The 14,795-nt window shown below is 58.6% G+C and overlaps 1 protein-coding gene across 6 annotated transcripts in view; it reads left to right on the forward strand.

Annotated features, from left to right (window-relative positions):
- ARHGAP39 (Rho GTPase activating protein 39) overlaps positions 1–14,146 on the forward strand; it is a 90,386-nt gene extending 76,240 nt beyond the window's left edge. For 4 of the 6 annotated variants that reach the window (XM_057531928.1, XM_057531926.1, XM_057531931.1 and 1 more), the window contains 7 exons: positions 1,209–1,770; positions 7,603–7,695; positions 10,876–10,949; positions 11,297–11,496; positions 12,198–12,289; positions 12,649–12,818; positions 12,898–14,146. In XM_057531928.1, coding sequence (XP_057387911.1) covers positions 1,209–1,770; positions 7,603–7,695; positions 10,876–10,949; positions 11,297–11,496; positions 12,198–12,289; positions 12,649–12,818; positions 12,898–13,092 — 1,386 coding nt within the window. In that variant the 3' untranslated portion in view covers positions 13,093–14,146. The remainder of the gene's footprint in view (positions 1–1,208; positions 1,771–7,602; positions 7,696–10,875; positions 10,950–11,296; positions 11,497–12,197; positions 12,290–12,648; positions 12,819–12,897) is intronic. The other 2 variants (XM_057531929.1, XM_057531930.1) reach the window with 2 other exon arrangements.
- Positions 14,147–14,795: the final 649 nt, after the last annotated feature.

Below are 14,795 nucleotides of genomic sequence, written 5' to 3' on the forward strand. Positions count from 1 at the left end.
TCCCGGGGTCAGGAGCCTCATGTCCACCCCCAGTCCTGGTGGGGAAGACATGCCCGAGAACTACGGCATCTTAGGTGGCCAGCATCCCCCAGGGCACTTAGTGTTCCTCCAGACTGGAGAGCTCAGAGCAGCGTTTCTGTCTGTGGCTTGTAACGCAGGAGGACGTCAGGACAGATGGGAAGAGGCGGTGGGGGGGGGGGGGCAGGTGGGAGTGTGAACAGCTGCGTTCTGGGGCGCCCGGCTCCCAGCGCGGGGCCTGGACAGCAGGACGCCTGGGCTCCAAGGGCCTGACCCAGGTCCGCTCCTGGCGCTGCCCAGGGAGGTGCCTTCCCTGCTTTCAACACCAAGGGTCGGGGAGGCCAGCACGGGTTTGGGGACAAGAGCCCACCTCCCAGACAGAGGGGACGGGAGCCCCCAAAGAGTATTGGGTGAGGGGCTGTTATCTGAGTGCAGGTACGTGGAGGCTGTTGGTGGGGGGGAGGGGGCGGAAGCTTGGGGCGACGCTCTCCCTTCCCAGCATCACGGGAGCGGAGGGCCGCAGCCCACGGCCCTCTCAGGCCTGGCTCTGCCCCTCTGCATGGCATCACTCTGCCCGATGCCCGAGACTACAACGCTATCTTTGTTGGGGAAAGAGTGCAGCCGTTGTGGCCCAGAGACATTTGCGTTTCTCTGTCAAATGTTGCATCTGGGGGTTTCTGCTGCTTTGTGGGGCTGCCCTTCCCATCTGAACCAGCAGAAGCCAAACAGCCACAGCAAGGCCAGTAGGAGGCAGCACCTTCCTGCATCCACGCACGGTCCAGCTCCCTGCCTGGGGAGACCCGTGTGAGCACTGGGGATGCAGCGTCCCCGGGCCCTCTCCCACCTGGGGCTACGGCAGCCCAGGAAGCTGACGAGACACATGCGCGACTCCCTCCTGCCCCCAGACCCGTGCTGGCCACCCCCAAACCTCGGTCTCCGGACCAGGGCAGGCACCTCCCGGAGGCCGAGCCCGCAGGGTAAAGGTCAGAGGGAGGGCTTCTCTGGGTCCCTGTTAGACCAGTACAAGGCGCAGAGCTGGGAGCCCAGGCCCGGCCTCACCGCACCCAACCCCGCCCAGGCCTCTCTCCTCCAGCAGCTTCAGAGCCCGCTTGGGGTAGGGGGGCCGCACCTCTCACCTGGCTGGGTCACGTGGGGCCCCCACCCCCTCACAGCCCCCCTGTCCTCCCCAGTCTGAGGACCTCGGCACCTGCGCCCCGTTCGAGAGCAGCCGGCAGAGCCGGAGCGTGATGCCCGGCGCCCGCTGCGTGTTCCCCACCTTCACGCTCCGCAAGCCGTCCTCGGAGACCGACATCGAGAACTGGGCCTCCAAGCACTTCAACAAACACACGCAGGGCCTCTTCCGGCGGAGGGTGTCCATTGCCAACATGCTGGCGTGGAGCAGCGAGTCCATCAAGAAGCCCATGATCGTGACCAGCGACCGCCACGTGAAGAAGGAGGCCTGTGAGGTCTTCAAGCTGATCCAGATGTACATGGGCGACCGGCGCGCCAAGGCTGACCCGCTGCACGTGGCCCTGGAGATCGCCACCAAGGGCTGGAGTGTGCAGGGCCTGCGGGACGAGCTCTACATCCAGCTGTGCCGGCAGACCACCGAGAACTTCCGCCTCGAGAGCCTGGCCCGCGGCTGGGAGCTCATGGCCATCTGCCTGGCCTTCTTCCCGCCCACGCCCAAGTTCCACTCCTACCTGGAGGGCTACATCTACCGGCACATGGACCCCGTCAACGACACCAAAGGTAAGACCCAGACAGGACCCCTGGGCTCTGCCACCAGCTCAGGTACAGGCTGCGGCTAGAGCATCCGTCTGCGCTGGGTGGCACCTGGCAGCAGCAGGTACACAAACACAGCATCTCCCGGAGGGGCACGTCCTTGGCCTCCACTGGGATGCGGGGTCCTCAGGCAGCCCCTTCTCGGCACTGAGGCCCCGAGAAGAGCCACAGGCAGTTGTGGCACAGGGTCCCTCCCTGGCCACGGGCTGACAGGTGGGGGTCTGCTTGAGGACCCACTGCACCCCTGTCTCCGCCAGCCGGCATCCACTCCACTCTGAGGCTACCATCCTGGTCACCCTGCCTGACAAGGGCAGGGAGGCCAGTCAGCCTGTGTGCACTTACAGCATTTGCCCTGGCCAGGCTCACTCTATGCCTTGTGGCCATCTCAGGAGGGCTTCTGAGAGCAGTGGGGAACGTGGGCACACTGGCCCAGCACTGGGTCTGAGGTGGCCAGCGGGCTGTTGAGGTGCTGTGGGCTGAGCTGGCCCTGAGCTGCCTCAGGCGTTCCGAGGTTGGGACCATCATGGACAGCGGCCTGCTGACGGCTGCCTGGGGCTGAGCGCAGAGCTGCATCCGCCTGGGGTCGCTGAAGGCCACGCGTCAGGTCTGTGTGGGCCCCGGCTTGGCCTTCCTTGGGGAGGACTCTGGCCCACGGTCCTGCCAGCCCGGCGGTGCTCGCCTTGGGCTGGGCAGAGTGAGCACGGGGGTGGAGCCGCAGGCAGCACGTGCCAGTGCAGCAGGCCGTCTGCCACCCCGCGTTCGTGAGCGTCTGCCGTGCCAAAGGTTGCTCCGTGGGAGTGGCCATCCATGCTGGTCTAGCCAGGGCTCTGCCCCAGCCCAGGTGTGGGGGGCTGAGGCCTGTGCACACAGTGACGAGGGCTGCAGGGCAGTGGGGGGCCCGGGGAAGGTGTGTGAAGCATAGCCGCCATCCAGCACACTAGCCGTTTAGGGGCAGATCTTGGAAGCCGTGAAATTTTTGCTCAGGCATGCAGTTTTTGAAGCAGGATCACCGAACACCGCAGACGGGTCTCCCCAGGTGGTTCCCTGGATGAAGCGGGCAGCCTGGATCTGCCTCTGTCTTCTCAGACCTTCCCAGGAGCAGGTGGGCCCCCAGTGGCTTCATGGTTCACCTCAGCCTCTTCCAAAAAGGTCTTGAAACGTCCCTGCCGTGAGCTGGAGGTTTGGAAGTATGTGTCCACCGCTCGGCACGCAGCCCTCGGGGGCCCCAGGAGTGCTTGCTGAGTGAACGGTGAGTGAGCACTGGACGGAGGCCAGAGGCTCCAGGCTGCGCCCTCTCTGGCTGCGGCGTCCACGGAGAGCTGGCCATCGTTCAGCAGGACGTTGCGGTTTTGCACGGAGGTTAGTGCATTTTCGCCCTAGTGTCTATGCCATAGGAGCCAGACTGAGAGAACCGAGGTTCAGCCTGGCAGCCGTGGTTTTGAGGCCCCGGTGGCCTCTGCCCACAGACCACACTGGCTCTGTGTGGTCCCGCTAGCAGGGTTCTGTGTCTGTGGGATCTGGTCTCACATCTGTGGCACAGGGTTGCCCTCCAGCCAAAGCCCTGTCTCCAGCCCTGAGACCCGCTCCTGGGTGGGCGTTTTCTGCCAGGCCCTGCTCATCACTGAGCCCAGAGGAGAGGCCTCGATCTCCCTCCCACTGGCCCTTGTCAGGAACATGGGTGCTGGCTGCCAGTCAGGAGGGCAGGCCCCATCAGCCCAGAAGGACCTAGCCTGTGCTTAGAAAAAGGAAATGCAGTCCGTCCTGGGAGCACCAGCGGGGGCAGAGCTGAGCTGGCTTCCGTGTGTGGGGCCTCACCCTGAACCACACTGCCTGCCTTGGCCTCGGAAGCTTTTGATTCATCTGCCAGCATGTGTGTGACATCTGCTGCGTGGTCACCACTCCGAGGGAACAAGGTACCACACAGTGAACCCCAATTCACGTGACCCCACCCCCTGGCTTAGCCTCGGCTCGCACGTGGTCACAGCTTTGTACCAGCCACCACCAGGTGACTCCACAGCTTGTCTGCCCTGGACTTCCCCAAGCATGCTGTCAGCACAGGTGTCGCAGGGATGCTCCAGAAAGAGCACACTGGAAGGCCACAGACCCTGAGGGATACGTGTGCCTTCACGCCTTCGGCAAGACGCTGCCTTCCAGGTGACGAGGGCAGGATGAACACGTGCATTGACTTGCGTTCCACCTTGAACTCATGATAAAAGAACAGTGAAGGAATTCTTTAAAGGCAAAAAAAGAAACCTCACAAGGAAATGTAAAATGCTGCAGCCACTATGGAAAACAGAATGGCAATTCCTCAAAAGATTAAAAATAGAATTATCATAGGATTCAGCAATTCCACTTGTGGGCATATACCCAAAATAATTGAAAGCAGGAACATGAACAGATATTTGTACACCCATGTTCATAGCAGCATATTCACAATAGCCAAGAGGCAGAAAGCAGCCCAGGTGTCCATTGATGGATGAATAGATAAATAAAATGTCATCTGTACACATAATGGAATTATTCAGCCTAATAGGGAAGGAAATTCTGGCACAGGCTACAACATAGATGAACCCTGAAAACATTATGCTGAGTGAAATAAGAGCAACCCAAAAAGACAAATACTGCATGAATCAGACAAATAACTGTGTGAGGTCCCTAGAGTAGTCAAATTCATGCAGAATGGTGGGTGCCATGGGTTACGGGGAGGGAGAAATGGAGAGTTGTTTGATTCGTACAGACTTCTCATTTTGGGAGGTGAAGAAGTGCTGGAGACGGATGGTGGTGACAATTGCACAGTAATATGAATGTAATTAATACCCTGAACTGTACAATTTAAAATGGTTAAAATGGCAGATTTTATGTTACGTATAATTTACCACAATAAAAAATACTAAAACCCACCAGGACAAAGAGTATGGAAGAGGAAGAACAACTATGCTTTGGAAGCTGAAAAGCACACGGACAAGTGGCTGGAAACTGACTTGGCAGACCAAGAAATGTGGATCCCAAGCAGGTGGTGGGGAAGCTGGCAAGTCGAAGCAGGTAGCAGGCCCTAAAAAGCACAGCAGTGGGTGGAGCCAGCTTCCTCCAGCAGTGGTATGGAAGTGGTAGTGACCATGGAGCTGAAAACAAAAGGACTAGTTGAAGGTCTGTTTAAGAAGCAGAGCAGCTACAGTGGAGTAGGCAAAGTTAAAGACTCTGGACCCAGAGCATCTGGACTCAGATCTCAGCCACTTTTTCAAAATAGGCCATATTCTGAGCCATAAAACAAGTCTCAATAAAGGTTAAAGAATGTGAGTCATAGGGACTTCCCTGGTGGTCCAGTAGGTAAGACTCAACACTCCCAACGCAGGGGGTGCGGGTTTGATACCTGGTCAGGGAAGTAGAGCCCACACGCGTGTCGCAACTAAGAGTCCACGTGCTGCAACTAAGAAGTCTGCATGCTGCAACTAAGACCCGGCACAGCCAAAATAAATAAATAAATACTAAAAAAAAAAAAAAAAGAATGCGAGTCATAGAAAGTGTGTTCTCTAACCACAGTGGAACTAAATTGGCAATCAGCAACACAAAGATATCTGGAAAATCCCTGAGTATTTGGAAACTAAAGAACATACTACTGAACAATCCATGGGTCAAATAAAAATGAAAAAGGAAGGTGCAAAGTATTTTGAATTGAAAGAAAATGAAAACAAAACATTACAATTTGGGTGATGCAGCTAAAGCAGTACTTAGAGGGAAATTTATAGTACCTAAATGTCTGTATTAGGAAATATCTCAAATCAATCATCTCAGCTCCTACTTTAAGAAACTTAAAAAAAAAGAGTGAGAGGAAATTATACCAAAAGGTAAGGAGAAGAAAGGAAATAATGATCAGAGTAGAAATCAATGAAAGAGAAAATAGAAAAAACAATGTGGAAAAACAGGAAACAAAAAGCTGATTACTTGAGAAGATCAACAAAATTAATAAACCTCCAGCCAGGCTAACCAGGACACAAAGAAGACATAAATTATCAATATCAAGAATAAGAGATAATATCATTACAGATTCAACAGATGTTAAAAGGATAGTAAGGAAATATTATGAACAACATTATGCCAGTAAATATGACAATTTAGAGGAAATGGACAAATTCCTTGAAAGACACAAACTACCAAAGATCACTCAATAAAAAATAACCAGAAAAATCATATATCTATTAAAGAAATTGGTACCTTATGAAACTTTCCCACAAAGAAAATTCCAGGCCCAAATGGCTTCACTAGTGAATTCTATCAAATATTTCATTGTTTGTGTAGCAACTAACTCAGAAAATTGAAGTGGAGGGAATATTTCCCAATTCTCTCTATATCAAAATTAGAAAAGGACATTACCAAAAATTTGAAAAAGAAGCACAGATAGTATCCCTCATGAGCATAGGACAAAAATGAACCATATTTTAGCAAATTAAATCCAAGAATATATTAAAAGGATAATGCATCTTGAATAAGTGGGGTTTATCTGAGGAAGAAAAGTTGGTTTAACATTCAAAAATCAATCAATGTAATTTGCCATATCAACAGAGTAAAAAAAAAACCATATGATCATCTCAATAAGTGTAGAAAAAGCATTTGACAAAATCCAACATTCTATTCCTGATAAAAAACTTGGAAGAGAAGGGAGTCTCTTCAACCTAGTATACACATGTATCTTTCCTTGCCCTGTCAGCCTAGGGCCTAGAAGCAATGACACCCCAATAGCATTGAGGACACCTGACCCGCAGCTCTTGGTTTCTACCATTTTCTATTAAAAGGAACCAGAGCTGTTTGGAGAAGCAGCTGATTCTAAGGCTGGGGTAGGGAATGTACAAGATGCAGTGCCAGAAGGGAGGAAGTGCCAGAGGGGAGACGATGGGCTGGGTCACAGGACACGGGTCACAGGACACAGAGCTCCCCGGGGCCAAAGCTGGAGCACTTTGAGCAACAGAATAAAGTCATGTTGAATTGTAACCTGACAATGTAAAATGAATATCCCTAAGCCCATACTGAACAAATGATTAGATAGATATAGGGTTAGGGTTAGGGGACCTCTTCCATGCATAAGAATTAAAAATATGGGACTTCCCTGGTGGTCCAATGGTTAAGACTCCACACTTCCACTGCAGGGGGTGCGGGTTCGATCCCTGGTTGGGGAACTAAGATCCCCGAATGCCGTACAATGAGGCCAAAAAAAGAAAGAAAAAAAATTACGAATAATTTATGTAGGTAAGAGGGTCCACCATGAGGGGAGCGTGAATCCCACCTCAGTGTGGGCTGTGTGCCTCGACTTCCTTCCAGAGCACGGGATGGGGGGATGGAGGGTCCGCATCGACAGCGCTGAGTTATTTTGTGCGGGGTGTGGGGGGGGTGCCCAGCTCAGCCAGAGAGGGGAGCCAGGCCCCTCCTCTCTCGCTCAGCACCCACTCAGCCCCTGGAGCGCAGCCACGTAGGAACCAGGTGGCTGGGCTGTGGCCCTCTCAGGGGGCTCCCTACCCCTGCCTTTCTGTCGGCCAGCGGGTCAGGAGCTGACCGCATCCTCTCCCCACTGCCCAGGGGCACGTTCCTGGCACCTCCCCAGCCACACGACCCAGGTGTGCCCGCACACCCACCCCTGTGCCCAGGACTCCCCTCCACCTCTGGCGGGGCATCAGCCTATCTCCCTCCGAGGAGCCCAGCAGGCTGGGGCAGTGCCCTCCCAGCTGCCCAGGGTCAGTCCCGAGCGGGACCGTGTGGGCACGTGTTCCTCTTTGTGTTCTGTGGCCTCACCCTTTGTTTGCTCCCCAGTGACACAGCACATGAAAGCGCTCCTGGAAAGGAACACTAAGAAGAAGTCCAAGTTGAGAAAGAAACCCAAGCCTTATGTTGAGGAGCCGGATGGTAGGGCCTCTCCCGCGGCCCCTGTGCGCTGCGTCTGCACGGCTCTGCTCTCCGGCCTCGGCCGCCTGGCCTCCTCTCTCTAACCGCTTCTGGGCTGGGGGGACAGTGGGGGGACACTAACCGTCAGGTCTCCTCCTGAGTGGGCTGGAAGCCCAGGTCGTCGACAGGGCTCCTGGGAGAGGCCACACCTGCCCTGCGCCTTTCTCCACGGCGCTCAGAACAATTTCCAACGTGCATGCTGGGCTCCCTGTGGGGAGGGGCCTGCTGGAGGCACCCCTAAGTGAGGGAGTGCCCTGTGGGCAGGTGCCTCCCCAGCCCTGACCTCCAGCTGGGGCTGGGGGCCAAGCCTGGCATTGTTTCCCTGGGGCCCCCAGCACAGCCCATCCCTGCTCTTCTCCTGGGCCCTGGCTCAGGAGCCCACCCCCACCCAAGCTCCAGAGAAGCCCTGTTAGCCCAAGGCTGTGCTCTCCTGGCCAGGAGACCCGGCCGTCCATTTCTGTCCCATGAGCCTCCCTTCTTGGCACCAGGGCCCTGGGACCAGCCCCCATCCCACCTGTACCTGGTTACCCACACTTGCCCCACTCTTCTTCCTGTGAGACTCACCCTTGGCACCCCTTCCTCTGGGAAGCTCTCTGGCTACATGCTACCCTCACCAGAAGAAGGGGGGCAGCCGCAATCCAGGATTCCCAGGCGCTCTTGGGCACCTGTCCTTGGGGACAGGAGCGGAAGCTTTGAGCTCCGGCCTGAGCCCATCCGCTGGCGTCCCGATGCAGCAGTGAGGTGGGGCTGGGGGCACAGAGTGCAGGCTCCTGTAGGCCAGGGGCGGTTGGAGCCCCGAGGGGGTCAGAGGAGGGAGCTAGTTCCCCTGGGACCCAGCAGAGTCCGTGCCAAGAGGTGGCAGGTCCTGGCCACACCCAGCGGCCTTCGAGGCTCTTGGCCTGGGCACCTGGCACAGCAGCAGAGGCTCTGGGAGGGCTGCTTTGTCAGTCGCTCTGGGGGCCGCTGTCTCTCCGCTGGGTGGGAGCGTGCCCTGGCAAGGCCAGCACGGGGCAGTGGACCCAGAGTCCCCCGCAGCACCAGGTGGGTTTCCCTGGGTTGGCTGCGGGCACTCAGCAGACACCCCATAGTCTTGGCCCAGGAGGCTGTGCCCTGGCAGCAGAGGTGCCCCAGCCCTGAGATTCCAGGCACACGAGACCTCAGTCCCTGGTCCGCCCACAAAAGCTCGGACTCCAGCAGCTGCAGCCCTCAACTGAGCCCTCACTCCATGCCAGACTGAGGTCAGCCCTTCATGGGCACCTGTCCCCATCCTACAGAGAGGAAATAAGGCCTGGAAAGGCTGCACCACAATCGCCAGGTGAGAGGTGGTGGCACAAGGATATTCAGATCACAGCCTGTTGGAGAGGCCGGTTTAGCCCCAGGAAGCCCTGTGACAGGAGGTCAGGGCGAGTCTGCCCACGGGCCCCAAGCCCAGGGTCAGGAGGCTGTCACCCAAGGGAGGGGTGGGCATGCTCCCAGGTGGGGAAAGCGAGCAGGTGCCGCCACGCACTCCCTGGGCTCCCGGTGCTCAGGGTGCAGCCCGGGTTCCGTTTGCTTGAGCACCATCCACTCTCCCTGAGCCAAGAGCTTGCCCACGTGGGCCGATGGCAGAAGGTTCCAAGTGCTGTGTCCCAAGCTGGCTGATTAGTAGCTGCAGCTAGGATTCTCTGTTTGGGTCTGTGGGTCCCCAGGGACCTGAAACAGATTCTTCAGGGTTTAAACACCTATAAGAAATGTTTGTTTTCATTTTGATTACTCTAAAACAGAACCCCCTTACCAGTTATAACGACAGAAGTATTTTGTGGTAACTAGAAATGAAAAGGTTTTCACGAATGAGACATGTTTGTGTTCTTCACACTGAGGTTCACGGAACCCTGTGTCCTCAGACAACTGCTTCCTTTAAAAAAGACTATATTTGAGACTTGGGTCCAGAGGCCCCCCCTCAGGCAGGGAGGCCCAGCAGAGGCAGAGCCTTGCAGGGAACGGGTCTGTCCTGAGCCTGGAGGCACACGGTCGGCCCATCTGTGTGCCCATGGTCTGGGGCAGCCCGGCCCAGATGGCTCCTCTGTCTTGCTGCTCCTCGCCTTGCCTGGGCCGGGAAAGATGCACCACACGTCTCAGACCCTCCCTGGGTGGGGTCTCCTCCCCACTCCCTCTACCCCCTCCTCCCTCTGCCTCCAGCCCCCCACTCCCACCTGCCCCAACACACCGTATCTGGAAAGACCCGTGGCCTGAGGTCTTTGCCCTCGGATTGCTGGCCCTGCCACCCTCCATGACCACCAGCTAGAACTTCTGCTTTCAGGGGTGAGGTTTGAGAAAGCCCCCTCCCTTGAGAAAGGAGACCAGTCTTCCTGTCACCTTCAGCCCTCAGGCAGAGTCACCATGTGGTCCTTCCCCAGCATTGCCCTCCCAGCGAAACCCAGGCTCAGGACACAGCACCCCCTCCACACTCATGCCCCTCCCAAGTGAGCCAGGCCCTGGGCCTCCCTCTCCCTGACCCCCACCCAGGCAGCCTTTGACCAAGCAGGCATGAGGTCCTGTGGGCTAAGGCCTCTCCCTGGGCTGCCCAGGGCCTCTGGCTGGAAGCAGGGCTGCAAGAGAGCTGGGCTTGCTGTCCAGCCCCCCCAGAGCTCCCTCCTCCCGTGCTGGCCCAAGGCGATGGGAGCCGAGTGCCTGCAGGAGTGCAGCACATGGAGATCAGCCTTCTCAGGGGGCTCCCCAGGCCCTGCCCTAGCCTGCCTGCGACTCCCCCTGGGGAATAGACCTCATCCCCAGCCTGACCTTCCTGGCCAGGGGAAGGGTTGGGTAGGCTGGCAGAGGGCTTCCTCTGGAGGAGAGGGCAGTGCCCCCTTGCCTCTTCACATGAGTTTACTTCTGAAGGGCGGCCCAGGAGTGTAAGGACCCACTGCCTGCGGCAAGCGGCGGCGGGAGGAGGAGGAGGAGGAGGGAGGAGGAGGAGGAGGAGGAGGAGGAGGAGGAGGAGGAGGAAAGGAGGAAGGAGGAGGAGGAGGCCTGGGCCCCTAGGTTCTTGCAGGAGCCCCCTCTCCTCACCCCTCCTGCTGCTTCCTCTCTCAGTCACTGGTTGGCCTGCAGCCCCTGCTCCCACTCATCCATGCCAAGCCGACTGGCACCATTCTTTTCCAGGGGTGGCAATAAGCACATATGCCAAGTACTGTTACCACAAGCTGCAGAAGGCAGCCCTGACTGGGGCCAAGAAGGTACGAACTTCTCCCAGGACAGCTGGGCAGAGGTGGGCGGGCAGCCTAGACAGAGTCCAACGGGAGGCGGGGGCTGCAGATTTGGGGAGGGGGCGGGGGGGCAGTTAACGGCTCGCAGTGCGGAGGGTGCCACTTGGAGCTTCTGATGCTGTAGGAGGCCCCTCTGGTGACTCAGGGGCCAGGGAGTTGGGGGTCCCCGGCCCAGGCCTGGGGTTCACAGGGACGAGAGGACAGGAGGAAAGAGGGCGGGTGAGCCAGGGGCAGCCCTTGCAGAGGTGCAGGGGGAGGGAGGGCTGGGAGCTGGGCGCCAGGCCACACTGGGACAGAGAGCTGGGCCGCCTTTGCAGGGGCTGAAGAAGCCCAACGTGGAGGAGATCCGGCATGCCAAGAACGCCGTGTTCAGCCCGTCCATGTTTGGCAGTGCACTGCAGGAGGTCATGAGCATGCAGAAGGAGCGCTACCCTGATCGGCAGCTGCCCTGGGTACAGACTCGGCTGTCGGAGGAGGTGCTCGCGCTCAACGGTGACCAGACAGAAGGCATCTTCAGGTGCCCTGCAACCTGGGCCCTGGTGTGGGGGCTTGGGTGTCTACACCACGTGTCTTGGGCCGACGGGGGCCAGTGGGCCCCGGGCCCCTGCCTCAGAGCAGCCAGAGAAGCCCCCTGAGAGGCCAGCATGCAGGCAGGGAGGGCAGCTTGGAGCAGATAGAAGGGCCGGGCGCTCTGCGGCCAGGAGGGTGGGGCGGGCCCCATGTTTAGGCGGTGGGTCAGCAGGGTTGTCCCTCCTGAATGGCAGCACGCCGGAACCCAGACAGGAGAGCTAGCCAGGGACAGTGCCCTTGCAGAAAGGGCCAGCAGGGGCCCAGAGGGCGCTTGGACACCAACCATAGGCAGGGCCTGGAAAGATGCAGCAACCCCCAGCAAACGGTCCTCACCTGTGAGTGGAGATGATGGCCCTGTCCCATGGAGGATGGCACATGGCCAGTCACCTGCTGTCGTGACTCACCTACCCAGGACCCGGGACAGGTGGGGAAACAGGCTTATGGGTTTGGGCCTCAGGGACCATTCTGAGGAAGGGATCTGCATGGGGGCAGTCAGCAGAGGGATGAGGGATGGGGGCCTGGGACAGGGGACCCCAGCCACACCTCCCTCTGGTAGGAAAGAGGCCATTTGGGCAGAGAGGGGTCAGGCAGCCCTGACCCTGAGCAAGCCCAGCTCCTCCTCCCTGAGACCTGCCCTGTGCTTGGCAGAGTCCCTGGGGACATTGATGAGGTGAATGCCCTGAAGCTGCAGGTGGACCAGTGGAAGGTGCCTACAGGCCTGGAGGACCCCCACGTCCCAGGTGAGTCCCCAGCCCCCTCAGCAGCAGGAGCAGCTCGGACGGTCCAGCCCTCGGGTCCATTTCCAGCACAGTGTCCCCCTGCCGTTGGACAGCCTCCGCGGCGCCTCCCTCCGCTCGCCTGCTCACGGTGGCCGCACAGCCTCTCTTGGTTCCCGGCGCTCGGGGTCAGTCCAGGCCCTCAGGACCAGGAGCCCGCTGGCCTCCGGCCGCGCAGCCCACACGGCTGGGGGGACACCTCCCGTCTGGTCCTGGCCCCTCGCCCCCACTCCCGACACACACGGCCGCTTTCGCCCCTTGCTGCTGGTGGGGCGGGTCCCCGACTGCCCCGCCCGGCCGAAACCCCCGCGCTGCGTCCACAGCGTCGCTGCTGAAGCTGTGGTACCGGGAGCTGGAGGAGCCCCTGATCCCCCACGAGTTCTACGAGCAGTGCATCGCGCACTACGAGAGCCCCGAGGCCGCCGTGGCCGTGGTGCACGCGCTGCCCCGCATCAACCGCCTGGTGCTGTGCTACCTCATCCGTTTCCTCCAGGTAGGCGGTGCCGCCCCTCCGCGCCCCGCCCCTCCGCGCCCCGCCCCGGCCCACCCGCAGCTCCCCGCTCCCCGCGCAGGTGTTCGTGCAGCCCGCCAATGTGGCCATCACCAAGATGGACGTCAGCAACCTGGCCATGGTGATGGCGCCCAACTGCCTGCGCTGCCGCTCGGACGACCCGCGCATCATCTTTGAGAACACTCGCAAGGAGATGTCCTTCCTGCGCGTGCTCATCCAGCACCTGGACACCACCTTCATGGAGGGCGTGCTATAGCGCGTGGGCACCGAGGGACCGAGGGTGGGGACAGAGCCTGCCCGGGTGCGCCCGGGCAGGGGGCACGCGGGGAGGGGGGAGGGGACGCCCGAGAAGCGGAGGTAGCATGCCGGCTCCGCCCATGCCCGCCCCAGCCCTGGAACCCGCATCCTCCGACCCGGGCCCTCGGCCTGAAGGCGCAGCCAAGGCAGAGGGGCTGCGGGAAGGGCGCCTCTGCCCCGCCCCAGGCCTCGTGGCCGTATCGTTCGGCTCTGCCCCGCCCACCGCCAGCCGCGGTTCGGCCGCGAGAAAGTGCCTTCTGTTTCCTGGAGCCAAGTGACACTGCCCCTCCCGGCCGGCCTGAGAGCACAAGCCGCCCTTCCTGGGGCGAGCCGCCTTGCTGGGGCTGCTGCGCTCAGCTTGGCCCCGGCCCAACCCGGCTGCCAATCTTGCTCTTCCTCTGCCCTCCCCCTGACCTGGGGGTCTCCTGATCTGCGACTTCCGCCCTCCCCAGTCCCTTCCCGCCCCCTCCCCCTGCCACTTGTGGTCTCCAGCGTGGTGACTGCACAGGAGTTTGGGGGCTCCAGGGCTCTGGGCTGTTCACCACCACAGCAGAGCCTGGCTGGTGCAGGGCCCGATAGGCTCTCTCTGGGTGGAGAGGGGCCCCCAAGCCAAAGTCCTCTGGGGTGGGGGGCAGGGTTGGGCAGGCATTCTTGGGGCAGGGTGGGGGAGGGGCAAGAGTATTTTTTCTTCGTGTAACTATAAATTCAGAATCTATCCCGCATCCCAACCCGCCTGTGTATAGAGATATAAATAGAGCGAAAGATATAAGAACTAAATTTGCTAATGACATAGTCTTAACCCAAATGTTATTTATTTCTGAGTCCTCTCCCATCCTCTGCAGACAAGTTGAGATCATTCCTTCATTTTCTTCTCCACCCTCTTGGCTTCTGACCAAAAATCAAACCCTGCCCCATCCCCATCCAGGACCTGCATCAGATGAGAAGGAAGGAGCCCTGAACTGGGGGACCAGAGGGGCACCGGGGACTGCCCCTCCTCGAGGCCAGAGCCGGGGCGGGGGGTAGGGTGGGTGGGTGGAGGGGAGGTATCTAGACTCTCAGTTTGTACATTTTCCATTTTGGAATTTTGAGTTCCAATTGTTGTAAAACTTAATTTCTCCCCGGCTTTTATATATATATATATTATATATATATATATTTTTTATATATATATTATATATATATATATTTAGAGTTGAGTTTTTATTTATTATTAAAAAAAAAACCCAGTCCTGCCGAGGCCTGGTGTCCCCTGGGGGAGCGTCCTCAGTCCGGTGGTCTCGGGGCCTGGGTAGGGGCGGCCCGGCCACAGACTCTCGCTCTGATGCACGGACTCGAGAGATGACAACACTTTGTGTGAATAAAGTACGTATGGACACTTGCGAGCCTGTCGCCTCCCATTCCTTCCAGTTGCGGCGGGGCCAGTCGGTTGCCGGTGTGGGCACCAGGGTGGAAGCCAGGCCAAGGGAGAATGGGGGGAGCAGGGGGTGGGCGGGGGAGAGCAAGGCAGCTTCCCGGGAACGGGGACGAGGCTCCAGGTAGGCGCGCAAGGTGCGAGGCACCTGGGGTATCACAATTGAGCCCGAAAGCCCTGCTTGATTGGGAGGGGGGCTTTTTCTGAGCTACCTTACCCGCAAGCTGGCATAGGCGTCTAGGCAGTGTTTA

Source organism: Balaenoptera acutorostrata, chromosome 17, assembly GCF_949987535.1.
Source record: "Balaenoptera acutorostrata chromosome 17, mBalAcu1.1, whole genome shotgun sequence".
Lineage (NCBI taxonomy): Eukaryota > Metazoa > Chordata > Mammalia > Artiodactyla > Balaenopteridae > Balaenoptera > Balaenoptera acutorostrata.